The sequence below is a fragment of the Catharus ustulatus genome, chromosome 1 (assembly GCF_009819885.2).
Source record: "Catharus ustulatus isolate bCatUst1 chromosome 1, bCatUst1.pri.v2, whole genome shotgun sequence".
Taxonomy (NCBI): domain Eukaryota; kingdom Metazoa; phylum Chordata; class Aves; order Passeriformes; family Turdidae; genus Catharus; species Catharus ustulatus.
In genome coordinates this window covers 24,047,411-24,069,073 of record NC_046221.1, presented here as the reverse complement: position 1 = coordinate 24,069,073, position 21,663 = coordinate 24,047,411, and the positions used below count along the sequence as shown (strand labels likewise).

The following is a 21,663-nucleotide window of genomic DNA, read 5'->3' as shown; positions in this document are numbered from 1 at the left end:
CACCCGAAGAACACTACTTACCACCGGCTGGACTTGGCTTCAGCAATTTGAGCAGAGCAGTCCAGCTGATTTTCCGCCCACCTTGCAGACCACCTATCCAAGTCATCTATCTCCAGTTTGTATAAACAGCCTCTAAGAGATCACATCAAATGCCTTCCTAAAGTCAAGGTTAACAACATCCACCATTCTCTCCCATCTACTGAGACATTTGGTTTATCACAGAGGACAATCAACTTGTCCTTGATAATTCCAATCCACACTGTTGGCCTTCCTGTGCCTGAACAGGAGGGTTCCAGGAAGACCTGCTCCATCTTCTTCCCAGACAACACAGCCAGGCTAGCGTGCCTATAGATCCTGATACTCCTTCCCACCCTCCTTGAATATGGAGGCAATGTTTGCTTTTTTCCTCCTGCTTCATTTGAAATCTCTGAAGGCAATGACCTTTCAAAGATGAGCAAGGAAATAGCCTTGCAACAATAGCACCCAGTTTCTGCAGGATGCATTATACTCAGTTCCATAAATGGTTATACATCAAAATTGCTTAAGTGCTCCCCAGTTTGACCCGTACAGTGGATAACACTTCAGCCCTCCAATTCTGCCATTAAACTCAAGGACTTGGAAAGCCCAAGGACAGTCCTTACCACAAAGAGGCAAAAAAAGCCTTGAGTGTTACTTCCACATTCTTTTGCACCAGATTATTTTGAAGGCTAAGCTTCTTCACCATGTTTGCCACCCACTTAAGTTTATTACTATCACAAATAACCACACATTCTTTCCACTGCTAATAATGTAAATACTGAGTGACACAGACTTTGTCGAAGACTGAATGATCACCTACTTTGAGTAAGCCATTAAAACAAATATCACAAATTCAAATTTTCTATTAATTTTTAACATGAAATGATGATTGTACCTTAACCAAGTCTTTAGTTTGTTTATAAGATGATGTCACACAGCGTCAAAAATCTTTAACAGTTTCAGCAAGTTCTGTCGGATCAGCCCTGGTTACCTAAAGGGGGTCTCCTATTAACAGTTGTGCAGATCCCCAAGGACCTTAATGCGGACAATTCATTCAAAGAAGTCTGTTTCTTTTAAAGAGCAGTCTTTGCCAGCCTTTTGAGACTCCCTAATGATTATATGCAGAGCCTTACTGATAACTGCAGGATAACTGCAGCCATGGTTACAGTGTGTTATCAAGCATCAATGTGGCTTCTAGGGGGCCAAGGTTGGGGATAATCAACTGTTTCTTAAAAATCATGAATACTGATTAGAATCTTACAACAAAAATTCTGACACATCAGGCAACTACTACATCCTGTAGGATCATAATCAATACTCCACTCCAGCTCCTACAGTTCCTCCTTCCACAACACACTGCAAATAGTAATCTGCAAATTCTAATCAGTTAACTTTAAAAACCTACCATTTCTAGCACAAAGGGCTTTAAAGATGCAATGATACTGCAATACATATAGAATTGCATTGAGAGAATCTATATCTGAAGAGGCTTTGTCCAGACTTCTCTAGGTAGTTAACGCAAGAAAAGTTGAATTTGTCAGCTGTGCTGATGCTTTCAAGAAAGGGGTTGCAGTCCACGGCATGTTTTTCCTGATCAGCAGAACTCCTGCACTGCCCAACAATGCATATTTTCCCTTCCTCCTGCATTGTAACATTTAGTCATTAAACCAAATGAGGAAGAAGAGTTTAATAGATATTGGTTGAGAAGGGCTGATGAAAGCATTTTTGGATGTTAGAAAAAACATACACTATTGATTTATTTTAAGTCTCTACCTACTGTTTATGTTACCCTGATTCATGTAAATTTTAACTTTTTCATCCTAATAGGAAACTATTTAGTAGAATACATCTACATTTTTCCTCTCCACAGTGCCCTCTTTAGTAAAAATGTAGCTATGACAGAGATATTTAAAGATCAAAAACTGAGAGAAGTAAAACCCAACAGGTAGAGAAAACATGTAAAGGCACAGCAAGGTCTCAAGAGTTGTGTTTCCTTTTAATTTCTCATTAAACAAGAAGTCTAAAAGAAAGTGGTATCTTTAGAATGAACAGAAAGTCTAGACAAGACTTTATTAATAACCAACACAAGATTATAATTTTTTTTAACTTGACAAGTGCCAACTGGCACAGAATCTGAGAGGTTACATCTTCGGCAACAAGACAAGCAGCTTTTCAGATACAGATCAATTGTTTAAATTCAGTTGAAGCTAAGCAGGAACTGGTAGCCATTCCTTGTTAATGAACACAAATGTTGTGATGACTTCCATCCAGTTGTCAATACAATATTTTTAGGAACACCGTGCTGAGTGTTAAAAAGTAGAAATTCCGGAGAATTTCAATAAATTTTAAAGTGATTATTCATATGCATTCTGGCCAACTCCATGCTTCGAATCTGTACAGAAATTGAACAAAAGTTAAATTTGCATTTTAAGAAATGTTTGTGGTTTTCATTCTTTTCTTTTTTAGTAAATTGCAAATACTTTAGAACAAATCAAACTCAGTTGTGCTTCACTATTTTCTCACATTGTTTATATCACTTTTACATTAATTCCCACCATGTGGCATGTCTGGCAATGAATGGACAGAGTGAGAATAAAGCCCACAAACTGCAGTTTGTGAGAGAGAGACAGCTCTGCCAGGAGCAGAGCAGACATAAGGGAAGAACCAACTGCATGAATTTCATGCTCAGTGTGCAATGCTTGACAGGTTTGTACTACTTTGACAGGCTTTTTATCACTTTTTACACGCTGCTGAATCATGAGAAAAGGAAGCTCACAAAGACATTGATAATGCTCACAAAACTGCACTTGTCTGAGGAGACTTGGTTTTGTTGGGAGGTTTGTTTTTGTTTGTTTGTTTGGTTTTTTTTAAGAAAGCTAAATTGAATTCCTGGAATATATTCCAAATAATGAAGAAAATCTAACACATCCATCTCTAAGGCATCTTATATCAGGACATCCCTTATTTCTTTTAACAGAGCAAATTAGGCTAGCTCAGACATCATACAACCGAACAGACCAAGACAGGGTGTTCTTATCATTGTTATTGAGTGTTACCTGTTATAGTAAGACATTTCTCCTATATACCTTTTAATTGAAAATACATATTCTCCATATCTATTGAATAGATGTATACCTACAATAGATGGTTACAAGCTCTTCAGAAGAGACAGAAAAGGAGAAGAGGTGGAGAGGTGGCCCCTTATATTAGGGAGGCTTTAGATGCCATGGCTATTGAAATGAATTACAATGAAGTTGAATGCCTGTGGGTAAGAAATAAGGGCAATGCTAACAAGGCTGACATTCTACTGGGAGTCTGTTATCGTCCACCCAACTAGGGAGAAGAGGTGGACAACTTCTTCTATAAGCAGCTAGAGAATGTTTCAGGATCATCAGCCCTTGTTCTTGTAGGTGACTTCAACTTGCCCGACATATGCTGGGAACTTAATACAGTGGAAAAAAGGAAATATTTAGAGTGTGTGGAGGACAACTTCTTGACACAGCTGGTGGGTGAGCCCACCAGGGGAAGGACTATGTTACATCTGTTGTTTGCAAATAGAGATGGGTTGGTGGGAGATGTGGGGGTCACTTGGGGCACAGTAATCATTAAATTATAGAGTTATTGATATTTGGTGAAATCAGGAGGAATATTAATAAGACTTTTATACTGGACTTCCAGAGGGCAGACTTTGGCCTATTCACGAGACTCATTCAGAGAGTTCCTTGGGAAGCAGCCCTTAAAAACAAGGGATTGCAGAAAAGGTAGGCGTGCTTCAAAACAGAGATCTTGAGGGCACAGGAACAAACTGTCCCTGTGTGCCAAAAGGCGAGTCGACGAGGCAAACGTCCAGCCTGGGTGGGCAAGGAGGTTTTGGAGGAACTTAGGAATAAAAAGAGGATGTATCATCTTTGGAAGGAGGGTCAGGTCTCTCGAGAAATATTTAAGGGAGCTGCTAGAGCATGTAGGAAAAAAGTTAGGGAGGTCAAAGCTCTGTTAGAACTAAAAATGGTGACTTCCGTAAAAGATAATAAAAAATGTTTTTACAAATGTATTAATGGTAAAAAGAAGGGTAAGTCCAGCCTTTGTTCTTTATTGGATGAGAGAGGGAAATTAGTAACTGCGGATGAGGAGAAGGCAGAAGTGCTTAATGCCTTCTTTTCCTCAGTCTTTAGTGAGAAGAAGATTGCCCTCAGGACAACTGTCCTCCTGGGATGGCAGATGATGTCAAGGAGCAGAATGGTCCCCCTATTATCCAGGAGGAGGCAGTCAGAGAACTGTTGAGTAGCTTGGATGTTCATAAATCTATGGGACCAGATGGTATCCACTCCAGGGTGATGAGGGAGCTGGCAGATGAGCTTGCAAAGCCTCTCTCCATCATTTACCAGCAGTCCTGGGACACTGGTGAGGTTCCAGATGACTGGAAGCTGGCCAATGTGACACCCATTCATAATAAGGGTAGGAAGGAGCGTCCTGGTAACTATAGGCCAGTTAGCCTGACCTCAGTACCTGGTAAGGTAACAGTTTATACTGAGTGCCATCACACAGCACTTAGAGGATGACCCAGCCAGCACGGGTTTAGGAGGGGATGGTTGTGTTTGATCAACCTGATCTCCTTTTATGACCAAGTGACCTGCATGGTGGATGCAGGAAAGGCTGTGGATTTTGTGTACTTGGACTTCAGCAAGGCCTTTGACACTGTCTCCCACAGAATACCCCTGGAAAAGCTGGCAGCCCATGGTTTGGACAGGAGTAGTCTGTGCTAGGTTAAGAACTGGCTGGATGGCCGGGCCCAGAGAGTGGTGGTGAATGGTGTTGCATCCAGCTGGTGATCAGTCACCAGCGGTGTCCCTCAGGAGTCTGTAATGGGGCCTGTTCTGTTCAATATTTTCATTAATGACATGGACGAGGGTATTGAGTCTTTCATTAGTAAATTTGCAGATGACACTAAGCTGGGAGCGTGTGTTGATCTGCTGAAAGGTAGGAGGGCTCTGCAGCGAGATCTGGACCGGTTGGATGGATGGGCAGAGTCCAATAAGATGAAGTTTAACAAGTCTAAGTGTCGAGTCCTGCGTTTTGGCCACAATAACCCCCTGCAGTGTATTAGGCTGGGGACAGTGTGGCTGGACAGTGTGCAGGCAGAAAGGGACCTGGGGATACTGGTCAGCAGCTGACTGAACATGAGCTAGCAGTGTGCCCTGGTGGGCAAGAAGGGCAATGGTCCCTGACCTGTATCAGTAATAGTGTGGCCAGCAGGAGCAGGGAGGTCATTCTGACCCTGTACCTTGCACAGGTAAGGTCACAACTTGAGTGCTGTGTCCAGTTCTGGGCCCCCCAATTTAGGAAGGATGTTGAGATGCTGGAGCACATCCAGAGGAGGTAACGTGGCTGGTGAGGGGCTTGGAACACAAACCCTGTGAGGAGCTGGGGTTGTTTAGCCTGGAGAAAAGGAGACTCAAGGGTGACCTTGTCACTCTCTACAACTTCCTGAAAGGTGCTCCAGTCAGGTGGGGGTTGGTCTCTTTCTCCAGGCAGCAACTGAGAGAATGAGAGGACACAGTCTCAAGCTGCGCCAGGGGAGACACAGGTTGGATATTAGGAAAAAGTTTTTCACAGAATTTGGATTTGTTTAAAAAAAGACTGGATGTGGCACTCGGTGCCATAGTTTAATTGAGGTGCTTTAGGGCATGGGTTGGACTTGATGATCTTGAAAGTCTCTTCCAACCCAGTCATTCTATGAATTCTGTGAATATGCAAATATATGGGTTTTATGCTAAACCAGTTACCTCTGTAGACAATCTAAATGGATTCAGAAACACTTACAGTAACTTCACAACTAGAAGCCGCACCGTTTTGATGAAAATTTTGCTCCCGGAAATGCAGCTTACACTCAAGGGCGGCTAATATGACATTTCCAACCCAGGAAGTGCAAACCGAGGTGTCGAGTCGAGCACCTGACAGTAAAACCCGGTTTTAGGCGATTGTTACAAATTGGTTACTCTGTTGCACGACGGGTGGAGCCGAGCTCCGTGCTGGCAGCACAGGGGCGGGGGAGGTGGAGAAGCTCCCTCCTGCTGGCCCTGCGGCCCAGGGGGAGGCAGGGGGCACCTGTCCCCTCCTGCCGCCGCCACCGTGGGTGCCAGTGGGCTCCATCCCGGCCTCCCACCACTGCCGTGGGTGCCGGCGGGCTCTGTGCCCCCCCTGCCACCGTGGCGCAGTGCCAGGCCAGGGCGAGCCCAGCGGCAGTGGCGGCCGGCCCCGAGCAGCCCCGCCGAGCGGCAGCATCAAGCTGGGCCACCTGGCCCCGTCGGCAGCCCCGAGCCCTCACGGCCTGAGCTGAGCCAGAAAACCCCACCATCCTGTGATTCTGTTACTATTTGGTAACTTTGTTGCACGCAGGTCCTCGCTGCGAACGACAGAGCAGCTTATAATTGGGTGTGGCTGATGTATGGACAAAGAACAAAATGTTTGCCAACACCCAGAGATGTGGTTTATAGTCAGTGCAGCTTGTAATCGTGAAATTACTGTAAATATTTTCCCTTTGTTTTGTGGCTGGATATTGGAGGTTTCTTCACAGAGAAGAGTTTAATGACAAGTAAAAAGGTCAGCAAACAAAGCCAGGATTAAGGGATAACCTCTTCTATCATAGCACAGCCTATCACTGAATTCAGATTTGAATAAATTGTTATGCAACTTACTCTGCTTATTCTCTGGAACACCTCCTTTACCAATATTTGCACAGAAACATGTTCGGTCCCAGAATCTCATTACCCCACCTTTTCAACTCCATCAATCTTCTTGGGTTTTGCTTGCTATCATAGTTTTAGAGATATGCTGTAATTTTGCCACCGCAGTGTAGTTTTCATCAAATCTAGGCATTCCTCTAAAAATATCATAAAAATGATATACATTCTCTTTACCATTATTATTTCCTATTGTCAAGAATTTTAAAATTTCTTCATTTTCTGAGATTTAGAAGCATAGTCCAATAGACTACCTTTGCTTTGTTTTGCCATGATGCTACAACTCAGTGTTGCTGTCACTGGGATTTGATCACTCCCTCACTACCCTAAACTTAGTGTTTGGTATCTAGAGTCTCACATTCCTTTGCCCAGCTGATAACTATTGAATTTGTTCCATCTGGAAGCTTGCTGGGGCTCCTTTTTAGAAGAGTAGAGAAGCAAGATAGTTTCTTGTAAGTATGGAATGAGTTAAGAATTCTTAAAAATCAGAATATATTTATTTTTGCTGTAGAATTTTTATTAATTGGCAGTCTTTTCTAGTTGTAGGAAAGGTTAGAAAATATTGGCTTTTCAAGAAATCACAGGGAAATGATGATTAAGTTTTCCTTTAATAAACAGGAATACCAGAACCATCAACACAATAGGGTGTGCTCTTTGCAATGAACAGACAAGAGTCTCATCAACATAAATTTCAAGAACTATTTCTGTTTCAGCAAAGCGGTTAAAAGACTGCAATTATCAACTGTGCTTTGTTGAACTGTGATACATTTATCATTCCAAATTCAAAGTGACTTGTTAGCTTGTATCAGTAACAAAATTTTGAAACAAATACATAGAAATACCTTCAAATCTCTCTCTGTGGGGCAGACATTTAAGAGAGTGCTTTCAGACACTAAATTAGACTTGTCAACAATTGTGTTACTAGTATATAATTTTACTAGTATATAATTTTATGTTGCAATATACAGCAGTTAACAAAGTTGGACCTACTTCAGGCACCTTATTTTCTTTCGTTGTAATTTTCACCAGATTTTTCACTATTCCAGACTCTAAGATGCTAGAGTAACCATGTATTATTCTACAGTTAATACCTTTTGTCTTGGGTTACAATACAGGGCGTGATAAAAGGTCTATTCTATCACCATCTGTTGAGGGTGGGGGCAGCGATGCTTATCTCCGTGGGAGATGGTCTGCTAATGGGCCATCCATTGAAACCAGGTGGGGCATTGTTCTTTATCTTTTCACAACCCATCCTTCCTCCAGCGAGTCATTTTCTGCTAATGGCCCATTGAGTCCCACTGTGGGACTGATAAAATTACTGCATCCCATTGGAAGTTGCTCCAACCAGGGGGAAGGGCCCAACATTTCTTACCAAGATAAAACAGAGGAATTGGGACACTAAGGGAGCCCCTTTCTCCACTGGACTCCAGAGGAAAACTGGATTTCTCCACATCACCACTGGACCTCTGGAGAGAAACTGCACCTTCTACAGAACCACTACTTCAACTGAATCACATCTGTCACTGCAAAAAAACTACAGCCACCATTTAATCGAACTGCTATCAACACCCTGCCTGACGGGGTGTCAGGCTGTACTCTGACTTTGTCAGGGCTTGGGGTTTGTTTCTTTGTAGTATTGTATTTTTATTTTAATTTCCCTAATAAAGAACTGTTATTCCTAATTCCCATATCTTTACCTGAAAACCGTTTAATTTCAAAATTATAATAATTTAGAGGGAGGGGTTTTACATTCTCCATTTTCAAAGAAAGGCTCCTGCCTTTCTTAGCAGATACCTGTCCTCCAAACCAAAACACCTTTGTACATCAGTATCTAAAAGCACCTAGCTGATTGCTTATTTTGTGTCAGGAAAAATATACAGGATTTTCTGACAACACCTACATATGCCAAAAAGTCCAACTTCCTTGGAGTAGAAGACAGACTTTACTGAAAGTCCTTTAGAATGAATTTGTGGTGGAGATCAAGTTTATTTCCAGATAAGTACCAACATACAAACTTTATTCTAGATTCTGGTTATAACAGGGAAACAAATATTGCAGTCATCTCTGTTGTGCTATTGCAACATGCATGCTAAGAAAATAAGTTGTTGGAAAGAAGACGACAGAAATAAGGGAGAGACTAGGGCTAAAATGACAAAAATCTTGAAAGTAGGCAAAGAGCAACTTCATGCTTTCTCTTCCCGTAATTCTTTCTCCTTACACAAGGAACAAGAAAACATTTTAAATTGCATTTTTACAATGCCACTTCTTGCCTTCACAGTGCTACTAAAATATGGTGTTGACTTATTTCTCTGTTTTTGTGAAATTCACTAGCAATTCGGATTAAAGAACAATTCTCTCTAAACTGGCAGAAGAACAAAGGTTATTCTGAAGTGATACTTCTCTGCATTTACAGAAGAAAACAAGTATAAATTACAGCTTGTTCTACCTTGCACCACAATTGGAGAGTAGAGAGCTACTTTGAAGACTTGAACAAAAAGGTACATTGATAATACCACCTAAAACCAATAATCAAGTCCTGTATCCAAAGCAAGAACAGATCTCTGGAATGAGGGAAATGGAGATCAAAACAACAATATGAAAAAAACCCTCCACACTTGGAAATAGGAAGACTTCTAGTAGTTTCTATTTAAAAGAGAGAGTTGAAATCCCAGATGATCATAATTAAAGTACCTTTTTTTTTTAACAAATACCCAATGGAGTCCACAAGAAATCTGAACACATAACAAAAAAACCTTTCTTTTTATTTTTTCAAAGCAAAAAAAAAAAGAACTCTGAGTAAACGGCAATGAGCTGGTAGTCCTATTATCCTCAAAAGAAAAATTAAACTAGTTATACAAATTGTTTTTACTATTAGGCGCACAATGTGTCTTGAAAATAGTCTCACAGATTTCCATTTGATCTCCCATCCAAGATTATGCACCACCCCAGTAGTAACCAAGTATCTAGACAAAATATATTTATATCTCAAATGTATATAAAATCTTTCTTGCTACAATACAACATAGATATCCACTGTTTTGAACAAAAACAAATAAATGCATGCACAAGCTGAACACCTCACACTTTGTTCCTTTCTCACCTCTACTCAATTTCTGTCCTATCTTCCTTTACTCAAAAAAGTTTTAAAACCACACGTGCTCTCTCCAGGGCAGTGCTCAGTCCTAAGATCTGTGATTTTCTCTGCAACACAAAAGTAAGCTTTTAAACTTACTCATCTTCATAAACAACATATACACATGCAATTCCACACACCTTCTATTATTTGCATTTAAAATTGACAGAGATGCAAAGGAGAGAGCAAATCGAAGCCTGTAAACAAAAAGAAGTCAAACTCCGTAAGTTCAGAAGGACCTAGAAAAAGAAACAGCTTTGCAATACAATAAAAGAATGCCTAGGAACTAGATACAGATTTGATGCATATTTCTGAGGATCTTCATGTGCAGTAAAAATTTGAAGGGTTATTTGTCCTTCAAATAAACTGTTCATTATAGTATTTTTTCATAGTTTCACTGTGGTCTTGAGCCAAAGCTTTCCCACACCTTCCCAGGAAACTCTTAAAAGATCCAGTTACTTCCTCTCTTATCCATGAATACATAACAGCATCTTCAGATATAGACAAAGCACCACTGCCATGCTGTGATCTTTTAACTCAAAAAGCTTCTTCTGTCCATAATTTATGAAAAGTGACCACAATGACTAGGGCTTCATGATGAAATCAGCCCTTCGTGATATGGCAAATATGACTTCTTTTAAGAGAAAAGCAGAGTAGGAAAATGCAGACTGAAAAGTAAATTCTTCCTTCCACAATTCTGTTTATTTTGCTCAAGTTATTTGAGGTAGACAGGATAAACAAATGTACAGTCTACACTTAAAGCCAAAGATGATGTCTTAGTAGCCTGGCTATTTAATGACATGTAAGTTTTAAATCTATTTAATTTGACTGACCCTTATTAGCTCTGTTGGTTAGAGCATGGTGTTGATAGCACCAAGGTGGTGGGTTGAATCCCCATATGTAACTGTCTTAAGTCATTTAAGAGTTGAAATTGATGATCCTTGTAGGACTCTTTCAACCCAGAACATTCTGTGATCTGTAACTGCAGTTATGAAAAACTCTTTAATAACCACTGAGATACTGCTATTTTTCCACTTCAGGTAAATTCCAGGGAGTTTAAAAAGTTTTTAAAAGTTTTGTTTTACACACAAACTATACTTGGGAGTTCTTCTGGGGCACTTAAATTAGAGCTTTAATCACTGACTCACACAACTATTCCATGTTTGCTTGAGTGTTTTATTTAAAAAAAACCTTAACATATCAGCACCTTTCCTTGAAACTTCCGAAACTATTCAGTCCAAAGGGGCAAGGGATGAGTGAGGAAAATCTTTTTCTCCCCTCAAAATAGAAAGGCCTAACAATGCAAACAGCAAACATTCCCAGACTCTTAGACAATGCTATCTTAATAATACATGTCATTTTCATCTTCAGCCATCTGAAATATTTACATGCATGACCAGATGACAAAATATGCAATTATTTCTTTTGACTATTCAATTTGTGAAGATAACTTGCCAAATTATTCATACAACCTGTAATACTTGTCCACTGAGAGCCATTAGAGCTTCCCCAACCAACATCACTGCTCCATCTGCTCAGTGACTTTCTGGTATAGATCAAAAGCTGTAACAGCCCTTACTCTGCTTTCAAGTGTTTAAACTAAATCAACTCACTAATTTCTTCAGGTTCTCCAACAATTACATTGTTTCTTACAACACCACAACAAGTTACTTCAAACATTCACAAAAGCTTTGCAAAACAAAACACTAAATTATGTATTTTTAACATTAGACCTGAAATCCTAGACCAACCCAAAACAATTTATAAAGTGCATTAGTATCTTCCCCTTGTTCACCCCTCTCATAAGAAAAACAAGCATACAGCTAAGGAGTGCCCTTTGCTCACTAGAAATTTAAACACTTACTCAAATACTTCATTAACTAAATTTCAGTACTGTAAAATGGATCATTCCATAGAACTTATTGATAGCTTAATCTCAATTTTGCCAGTTATAATAGCTGTGCTTTTCATGTGTGTCTGTGTGTGCATAGAAATTAAAATATTTTTTACAGATTTCAAAAGCTTTACACCAAAGTACCCTCAGTCACTTTCTGACACGGGAACGCAATCACCAGTGTTTTTATTCTGAAGTTAGCAAAATACTCTCTGTAGTTCCGAAAAGGTGACCAAGACAGTGCCACATCCTAATAAGAAAAGCCATCTACTAAGTTTCTAAATAAATACATGAAATTAAAATACCCAATCCAACTACCATCAATAGTACCCTCTTTAATGTTAGATGAGCTCTCCAAGCAAACTGACGCATACAGGAATCCATATGTGATAGGCCATATCATGATTTTCAACCACCACCCTCTGTAGCCTTTTTTAAAGGCCAGATACATATGCACTGTATTAGGCCATCAACAATATTCCAGAATCTCCTCAGTAAGGCACAAAACACATCTGATGGATTTCTAATGTCACTGTGTTCTAGGGCACTGATCAACCTAATAATCAATCTATATTTCTGCTGCTGGCACACATCTTCTCCCTTCCACTTTCCATCACAGTCAACATTGTTTGCCTTAACTGGCCTTTCTAACAAACAGTCTTCTTGCTTCACCATAATGACATGAGGAGATAAGATAGAGGGAGAAGGGAATTCTAGAGAGGAACTGAGAAATCATTTCAATGAAGGGGAGACAGACATTTATAGAGGCTGGACTAATATGCAGCAGATTTACCTCACGGCAAAAGAAAATGAATGACTACAGGTCTGGAAAAAGGAGCATGTAATTTACTAGGTTTAACTTTGCATCTCCCTCGCCTCTGTGGGATTGTAAAAGACAGAACAACAACGTGTGGTGCCAACTGCTTCATAATGCAGACCTGGTGTAGTCTCTAAAAATCAGCAGGAACATGAATATTGGTGAGTCTCCATCAAGACTTTTTATTCCAATTTTCAAATTATGTACTGGCAAAGGCTGTGCGTTCACACTGAGACCTATTCTGCCAGGCTTAAGTACACTTGGCACCATTCAATCAAGGTAAGATTCACAATGCAGCTTCTCATTTCCATTAACAACAAAGGAGGACTCAGAAGAAAATGAATTTGCAGAAAATCCACTTTTAATACACTTCCTTGTAAAAGATTTGTGTGGAGGGAGAGTGTCTTAGAAGACATCAAGAAAAAGTTCCACAGTAGATAAATTCACACAAAACCAAATACCACATTTGTCTAGTTGATATTAGAAAACAACAACAAAATAGTTGCTTTACATGAAAGTTCATATAATTTAATATGCAGACACTGAGATTTAGCAGTGCCTACTTTACAAGAATAAAACCAACCCAAACCAAACAAGAATCCAGGTCTCAATTGTGAATAATAACTCCACTGTTAGCAATGTGCCAGCCACCTTCATGGCATCTACCAGGCTCTTTTACCACACTCCAAATCACCTGCATTCATCCTGCCGTTTATGGAACATTTTATTTAAAGTTTTGAATTTCAGGTGGTTGGTTTCAGTCGTCTGCAGCATAGCAATACCTGCACTTTTTATCACAGCACATTTTCTCAGCTATTTTATTTAAATAAATCTCAAGTGATAGACCTCAAAAGTTTTCTGGATGCTTGTTGCTGTGGTTTGCAGAAAATATCCGCTGGAGTCAAGCAATTTTAGGAGATGCACTGATTTCACTACTGTGAATGTGTCTGACAAAGAGAAAAGTAGCTGCAGGAGCAACTCCTTCTTCCATTCTCTGCTAACACAATTTCTTCTTTTCTGCTTTTATCAGTGACATTTGTCACTGAAAGATTGTGACCTAATCTCCACTATACAACACATTCTTACATTCACATGTAAAAAAGGGGTAACTGCAACACAGAACACAAACAAAGTCTGGAAAAAACTCACACTGCTTTTATAGTCCCTTTTCACATAAACCATGTATAGCTTTGAAGAGTGACAATGACTTAACTCACAGGGGATGTTTAAAAGCATAGAATACTAAAGTCTTCAGGCAAATACTTACAAGAACAGTCTTAGAAAAAATAGAACAATAGTGAAAGTTACGACAGTACTCTAATAATACAGAATAAATTAGTAAAGTGTACATGTGCTTTCTCAAAGCTTGAAGGAAGACACTGAAATTCCTGCCAGAGTCCTTGCTTTTGGTTCAATTTTCAGTAACTGTCATTAATTTTCTGTGTTAATCCCAGGCCAACAAGGGCAGAAAAATCTGAATTCTTCATTGTGATTGATAATACTGGTAAATCTACTCCAGCCATTTTCTTTGTAAACTACTATCTAATTTTCTGCAAAAGAATTAGCCAATCTGCAACAGAATGTACTGCCACCAGGTTCTAATTTGTCCCAGTGCCTTTTATGAGTACTACATGATGTTGTGCCAACACTATTATTGCACTAAGCATTTAAGGAACAGGTTTTTCTCTATAAGCATACAACTCCCTCTAGGAGATTTTCCCGACAGACATTTTATCCCAAACAGAAACACAGTAAGTTAGCAAAATACCTAAATAAAATACCGCAATACTTTGCAGATGAACTATAGTTTTTCCATAGTCTGAATAAAGAAGACAAATACGTTTCATAGTTTCATACTTAGCTTGTCTTCGTTTTGCCTGTGCTATTAACTCCTGCCAAGTTACCTGCGTATCTTTAGTATGAATGACTGACCAACTTCTGAACTCTTATCAATTTAGCTATGACTACAGGAAGGAAGTAGATGATACCTAACGCCAAAACACTAATTTTATCTAAATGCCATTAATTAGCTTATCTCGTTGACCACACCAAAGCTTTCTTTGAAGTTAAAAAGAGGTCCTCCAGAAGTGTAGTCTAGTCTGCTGCCCAGAAGGCGAAATGCTGTGCAGCCGGTGTGTACTGAGCCATGCTTAGGGTAAAATGATAAGCTCCCCGATTAACCCTTGGGCTAGCCCGCAGAGCAGCGTCGGAGGCGCCTGCCAGCGCCGAGGCGGTGACGGCTGCGCGCAGCTCTGCGGGCCCCGCCGGGGTCCCGCGGGTGACTCACGGCATTCCCAGCCCGCCGGCACAGGCACCGGCAGCACGCTGGGGGCATCGCTAATCCTCTACCTCCTAACGCTCTCCCAGCATTAGTTCCATCCTGAGGAACAGCTGTCGGTTTCATAAACTTCCTTAAAGGTTCACAGGGTATCCCAGGCTTATGAGGTAAACGGGATTCGCGCCCCGGCTGCGAAGGGTAATGAGGTTAAAGCTTCTTCTCCTCTTCCTCCTTGGCTCTTCCTGTGCCCGGCGCCGCAGCGGGCTGTCACCGTCCGGCCTCGTGACGGGCACCTGTGGCGTGCCAGGTGTCGAGGGCCGGTGTCGCCGGGCACCGGCACCCACGGCCCGGCCGGGAGCGCAGCCCGGTCCGCGGCGGGCGGGGGAGCGCGGGGCGGGCGGCACAAAGCGCCTCCTCCGCCCGCGGCTTTGTTCGCGGCGGGGCCCCGCGCCAAGCCCCTGCCGCAGCCCCGCTCCGCCGCCGCACCGCGCCGCTCGGCCCGGCCCCGCCGACAACCTCCCCTGCCCTCACCCCGCTATGTCCCCGCCACGACACCGCCTCCTCCTCCTACCTTAGCTTTCCCAGCCTCCAGCTTCTTCAGCCGCTCCTCATCTTCCATGGCGTCTGTGTGGGAGAGCAGGGTGTTACCGACAGCAGGAGGAGGGGCTCGCCCCGCGCCCTCCCCTCAGCCGGGGCGCACACGCTCGCTGTCCGGTCCGGTCCCGTCCCGCCTCACAGCGACGACAGCTGCCGTGGCGGGGCCACCGGCGCCGCCATCTTCAGCTCCACGTAAACACGCGGCCGGGGAAAGTGACGTGTGGCAGCCCGCTCCTCCTCCCGCGGCCGCCGGTCCCTCCTCCCCGTGCCCCGGCCGCTCCCGGCGCCTCTGCCCGCCGGCGACCCCCGCCCGCCCGCCCGCCCGCCGCCGAGTCCCGCCCGAGCCGCTCCCGGAGGAGCGGGTTTGACCCCGCACGACAGCGGCGCGGCCGAGGGCAGCGGGCGCGGCCAGCACCGGTGGGCACACCCCCCCTCCACACCCCCTCCACACCCCCGCGCCCTGCGGGCAGGGGCGGGGGGCTCCCGCTGCCCACAAAAGAACAGCAGCGCCGGGGCACCCGGCACTCGCTGGACTGCGGCACGGGGCTGTGGACGGGCAGTGCCCGGGTTCTGCTGCCCCGCCAATCCCGTGTGTCCGGCAAGAGGGGAATTCTGACAGTTCTGATTTTCCAGGTGCTGTCCTGCTCCTGCGCGCGGCTCACACAATTGCAGTGATCCTACAGCTCGATCTAAGGCTTGGCAACACAACGAGCTTCCCGAGCGTGTGCCGCAGACCGTGTAAGCATGACAACAAAGGATGTGTAGCCCCCCCCGTTAAAATTACTTACCGACAGTACTCTCGTCGTGCCAGACGGGCTGGAAGAAGTGTGTTAAAAGCACAATGGGGAATATGGCACGTGGCAATTAAATGCTTATACCGTTTCTATACCTCAGCAAATCCAAAGCAATATTCTGAGATCATTTACTAGTCTATTTAATGTGTGCCTTGAAAAGCTAATAGCAATTTATATCACGTGGTCCTATTGTGCTTTTTCTTTCAGTTCCCCCTGAGGTGGGTTCCGTTTGTGATGGTGCGGTGGATGGCACAGGCTACACACAAAGGAAGAAAAAAGGCTTCCCGGGAATGTGTACCAGCTGCAATGTGAACGGATTTCTTATTCTGCATTTGGAATTATGCTCCTTTACTAAATGCAAAATTCAAAATCTTTGTGAATTAACTTAGATCTCGGCTTTGCTGATCTTTTGAACATGGTTCCTTTAGTATACATTCTTTCCTTGCTTGAATTTTCCAGCAAAAACAGATTATGCCCAAACAAACAAGAAAAAAAATTAAAACATTATTTGCACAGTATTACTGACCAGGAACAAGTTTTTTAAAAAGTCAATTAGGTGTCCTAGCAACAAAATTCTAGCAACAAAACACCCATATTACTACCAAAGTAAACTAAACCTACAATCTGACATTTTAAAAGATGTTCCTTTCCTCCTCCATTACATTTCATGGAAAAGTCTGAAATAATTAGTTAATAGGTACACATAATGTGCATTTTTGTGTTTACAAAAAATATTCTTAGCCTTTAGTCAAAAAGGAATGTATACAATTTATGTAAAAAGAAAACGCAATCCATCATAGGGAATGAAAAATATCTGTGTCATCTGTTGTTTCATATTTGAAGCAAGCCATATGTTTCAGTTAAAGTTCTCAGACTTCGCCATTGAACTACAGGAAAATCATGTTATAGAGGAAAGCAGCAAATGAAAATAAGAAAAATTAATTAAAGAAGAAAGATTTTTATAGGAACATAAATTTGAGTTCATTTCTTAAAAATATGTTCCTAAGTCAGTAAAATTAAGTACCTCCTCAAAGCCTGTACAAATAGAAGTTTTGTGCAAGGGCCCAGAGACCCCTGAGGAAAAAATAAATCATCTTTTCTGTGTCAGTGATATTCCTCTCGACTGTTAGAGGCCTCTGTTGTAGAACTAGCTATCAAATGTCAGTAAAATTTCACACACATATGACACTTTGCTAATAATTTATCAGTAAATATCCCATTTAGAAGATAATTACAAACTTCACAAATCCTATAATTAAATCTGTTCTTGAATTAATGCTAAGAATTGATATGCCTATTTTTTCTTTTACTTACAGATTTATATCCATGTAATTATATTGGCTTTTAGCTTAACACCTAATTCATGACTATGAAAATAATAAAAACCATACTGACAAACTATAATAGGATACTGTGGAAATTACCACTAGATAGAATATCTCAAGGAATTATATTTCATTATCCTCTCAACACTGGAAGAACAGGACTTTCTCTCTTAGGGAAAAAAAATCCCAAACCCATACAGTATGATTTCCTACTTCAGCTATTTTAATTCCTATTTTATCATTCATGCAGGGAAAGCTGTCTGGAATCCACAACTTGGTTAGCCAATTAAACTTTCAGTTACAGAAAGGCATTCATCTTGTTTGCTTAATTCTCACAATTGACTAATAATGTTCACTTGCCCAAGAGTGTAAGAAAGTGATGAATAACTCCAACACTCATTGAATTCACCTAAGTTAAACATGTAAACTGCTTTTGACAGCATAAGCAAAGTGAAACATATTAACAAAGTAAGAAATGCAGATCAGACATTCTCCAAAAATGGAAGAACTGGTGTTTTGCCTAGAATTACTTTTATTTAGAATTAAATTTATTAGTGAAAAATATTCACATATACACAATGGCACTGAACCAACTTCAAATATCAGATTTAATTTTTAGTTGTGTTTGTCTGTGGACAAGGACAAAGGCTTCTTCATCTACAGCATTTTCTCTAACAATGAAACTCCACATTCTTCCTACCTCTTCTGATTCCTTTATTCACTGTTCAGAGAATGTATGCCTGGTGACTTTCATTGTGGCACAGTCACATTGTAGACTGTGAAGCCAAAAGATGAAGCCTAAAGACCATGTGTGATAATCACAAAGTTCTAATTAGGAGATTCATATTCTGTCACAGTCCTCTGAAGCCAGAGTCAGAGGGCTGTCAGATCACAATATGTTGCTCGTAAATCACATATGCAAATAATATGCAAAAATTTAAAAAACAGCACAAGTATAAGATGATGATACAACCTCTTCCAACAGGTAAGGAGCACAGATATTGTGTATTCTCAGGGATCATAACTTCAACAATACCTCTCAATAACAATACTATCTAACTCTAATTTATTTTCTTCAACAAATATATTAGAATGAAAGACTCCTATATGGATCACATAAGATTCCCTGATCCATCTTGTAAGAAAAAAATACCTGACAGCAATCAAATGTTTTCCTAGCAACAATAAAATGACTATGCCACTTTCTAGTGTTTAGTTTTAAACTTTAATTCTTAAATTTTTTATTTTTTAGTTTAAAGTATCTGTATTTGGTCAATATAATTTGTAAGGGAGTAGTCCTCCTGTTACTGCATATGAACTTCTTATATGTATGTGTAGCAGAGTGATAGAGAGAAGACTCTTGGTCAGGCATAAGAAATATGACACTGATTATGTGGATTATTATGATTAGATTTATTGCTAATACAGCATCAAAATGTTGTCAATGCAGTATATAATATAAGCAGGTATAAAAGGTATAAGTATATTGGCTACAAATGAACAGGTTTACAGTCTTCGGCCTTACCGAATTCAGAATTACAAAGCACCTATGTAGCTACTTCAGGATTTTATCTTTGTGTTTTACCAGATCTTAGCACCTTTATTCACCCACCCACAACTGAGTGTTCCATATCTTAGGGCTGGACATACCCTGCAGGTGGTCCCTGTGGGGCTGGGGATTTGCCTGCAACCTCGGGATGCTAGTTCACTCAGCTGGCCCAATCTTCAGCAGCATTTTATACATTTTGCAGGCTCATGCGTACCGAGCTCAACAGCAATGACCACAGCTCCCCCATCTCTGCAATGGATTGATTATATGAACATCCAAATAATTCCTCCTGCAGTTTCCATGGAGTGTTCTCGCCTTAAGACAAATCATATTGCCCATCAGAGACAGTGGCAAGGGAGATGGGGCGTTTGCTAAGACCTGTCTTTCATCATCACACAGTATGTCCAACAGGTCTGCTGTGGCTCTTGACCAGCTGTATAAAACCTACCTGGTGGGATAACACTTTCTATTATAGTGAACATTAAAGGAATCAAGTGTGAAAATAAGAGACACTTCTATCTGAGAGATGACCACGGTGAAGGTCCTATAGAACTCATGGGAGTTCTACGGCAGATGGTACTGCCAGTATAGAAATGCCTTAGTGCATACCTGTCATACTGCATGGGAACCAAAGAGGTTTACCTCCACCTCAGTGTGAGCTGGCACAAAGAAAATGAAGTTGACTTAACGACTACCTTACCTGTGCCAACTTACTCTGTCATAGTCTTTTGTGCTGGATCTGGCCCCTACCATCTGCTCTTCAGCTGCACTGAGCCTTGGCACTGGAGTCTCCCAGAGTGCTGCTTGGTTGGCTTGCTTGAAGCAGACAGGTGATTCAGGTAAAATATGTAAAATTCCCGATTTCACAGACCCATTGTAGGTACTGCTGAGGGAGGATTACCTATTTATGTTAATTTGTTCTTAGCAAGTGGAAGTTAACTCAAATTTCAGGTAGAACTTGGTCTATTGTATACAGCTAGTCTGACTGCATGTTATAAAATCTTTTGCTTCAGGAATATTTAGGTGTGTTATTTATGTTAGGACCAGCCTGTGTTTTAGAAAGAGACAAATGTTCTCTCCTTCAAAGCAGAGCAGATGTCATTACAGAACAGTGAGGCTTGGTGGTTAAAAAGTAGGTGAACTAGAGATGTAAGGAAGACATGCTTTTAAAAGCATGGGTGTTTTTGTTGTTGTTTTTTTTCTGTTTCTTTGTATATGTTTTCTTTTGGAAATCACTGGTGAGGCATAGCAGTATGAAAAATTATTAAATGAGGCAACTGATGAATATTTTTTAATCAAGTTCCTATGTAACAGCTAAAATTTCTATTCTCTTATGTGTATTTCTAAATGAAAGTACCAAAGCCTATGAAAAAAACAGGCACTGAGGATGAAAATGAAATGTTCCCACATAAGAAGAAACAATTAGAAAAAAATGTAATTTTTTTTCTGCAGCTGTGAAGTTAGACAAATCTATATTAACCACTGCAACCACCGTCCCACCAAATGTCTGTACAGAAAGCATTTTCTTCCTAAAGGAAAGTAAAATTTGTTAAAAGAAGTAACAGAAGAAATTTGACACTAAAGCTTTCCATGTATAAGATCCAGGCATTCACTTAATATTTGAATAATTGTGGGCTTGCTAGCATGCTTCAATCAGACACAATCAAGTCGAGCACACAAAAGTGTTTTTCTTGTTTCCAAAACCAAACATTTTTAATCTTGCTGAAAAGACAGTAAAATAATTCATACAATAGTGTTAAAACACAGACCTCTTGAGCTATTACAGTAACACAGATTTCCTGGAGATGGGTGTCTTTCTTTTCTGAATGCTGGAATTGTACAGCTTCTAATTTGACTAATTGTAAACTCCACATATCTTTTTGGATGCATATTTGAGTCTATTCCTTATAATTTAATTAATTAAGATAAATACTCTCGTATTTGTTTGTTGCTTTGATGAAAATACTGTAACTGGGAAAAGGCAAGACTCTTTAGCTAACAAGTTTTGTGAGATGAATAATTTACTCTGCAGGAATAATGTATCAAGGAAGGTAATTCAAGTAAGATTGCAACTAATATAGCTAATTAGTTAAGTGACCCTGAAGCTTCAAATTGGCCCTTCATATTTGAGGTACCAATGAAGATTAATTTCTAGCAAATATCAGTTATTTGTATGTGATATATGTAGAACTATTATAGTACATATTTCTTTATGATTGGTCACAATTATCCAAGTTTGCATGAAGATTCAGAATAAGAATCATTTCAGCCTCTTGCATATGAAGGTCTAAAAGTGAGTTATTTTCCTATAATTCTGCTATTTTATATAGTCAAGTGTAATTAACGAAACTTCATTTAGAACATGCAAGAAATTAATAATTTAATAGGATGTCCACATTTCAGCACAGTACCAAACAACAGTGAGTATACCAGTTTCTCTTCAAATTTGTCCAGACTGTTCACCTGACAGATCAGCATTCCCAGTATATTTTTAGAAATTCCAGAATTTCTGACAGTA

General features: G+C 40.7%; 1 protein-coding gene across 5 annotated transcripts in view; it reads right to left on the bottom strand.

Annotated features, from left to right (window-relative positions):
- The window catches only part of AKAP9 (A-kinase anchoring protein 9), a 108,209-nt gene extending 92,507 nt beyond the window's left edge, over positions 1-15,702 (bottom strand). For 3 of the 5 annotated variants that reach the window (XM_033068277.2, XM_033068287.2, XM_033068305.2), the window contains exon 1: positions 15,452-15,702. In XM_033068277.2, the coding sequence (XP_032924168.1) occupies positions 15,452-15,499 (48 nt within the window). In that variant the 5' untranslated portion in view covers positions 15,500-15,702. The remainder of the gene's footprint in view (positions 1-15,451) is intronic. The other 2 variants (XM_033068296.1, XM_033068316.1) reach the window with 1 other exon arrangement.
- Positions 15,703-21,663: the final 5,961 nt, after the last annotated feature.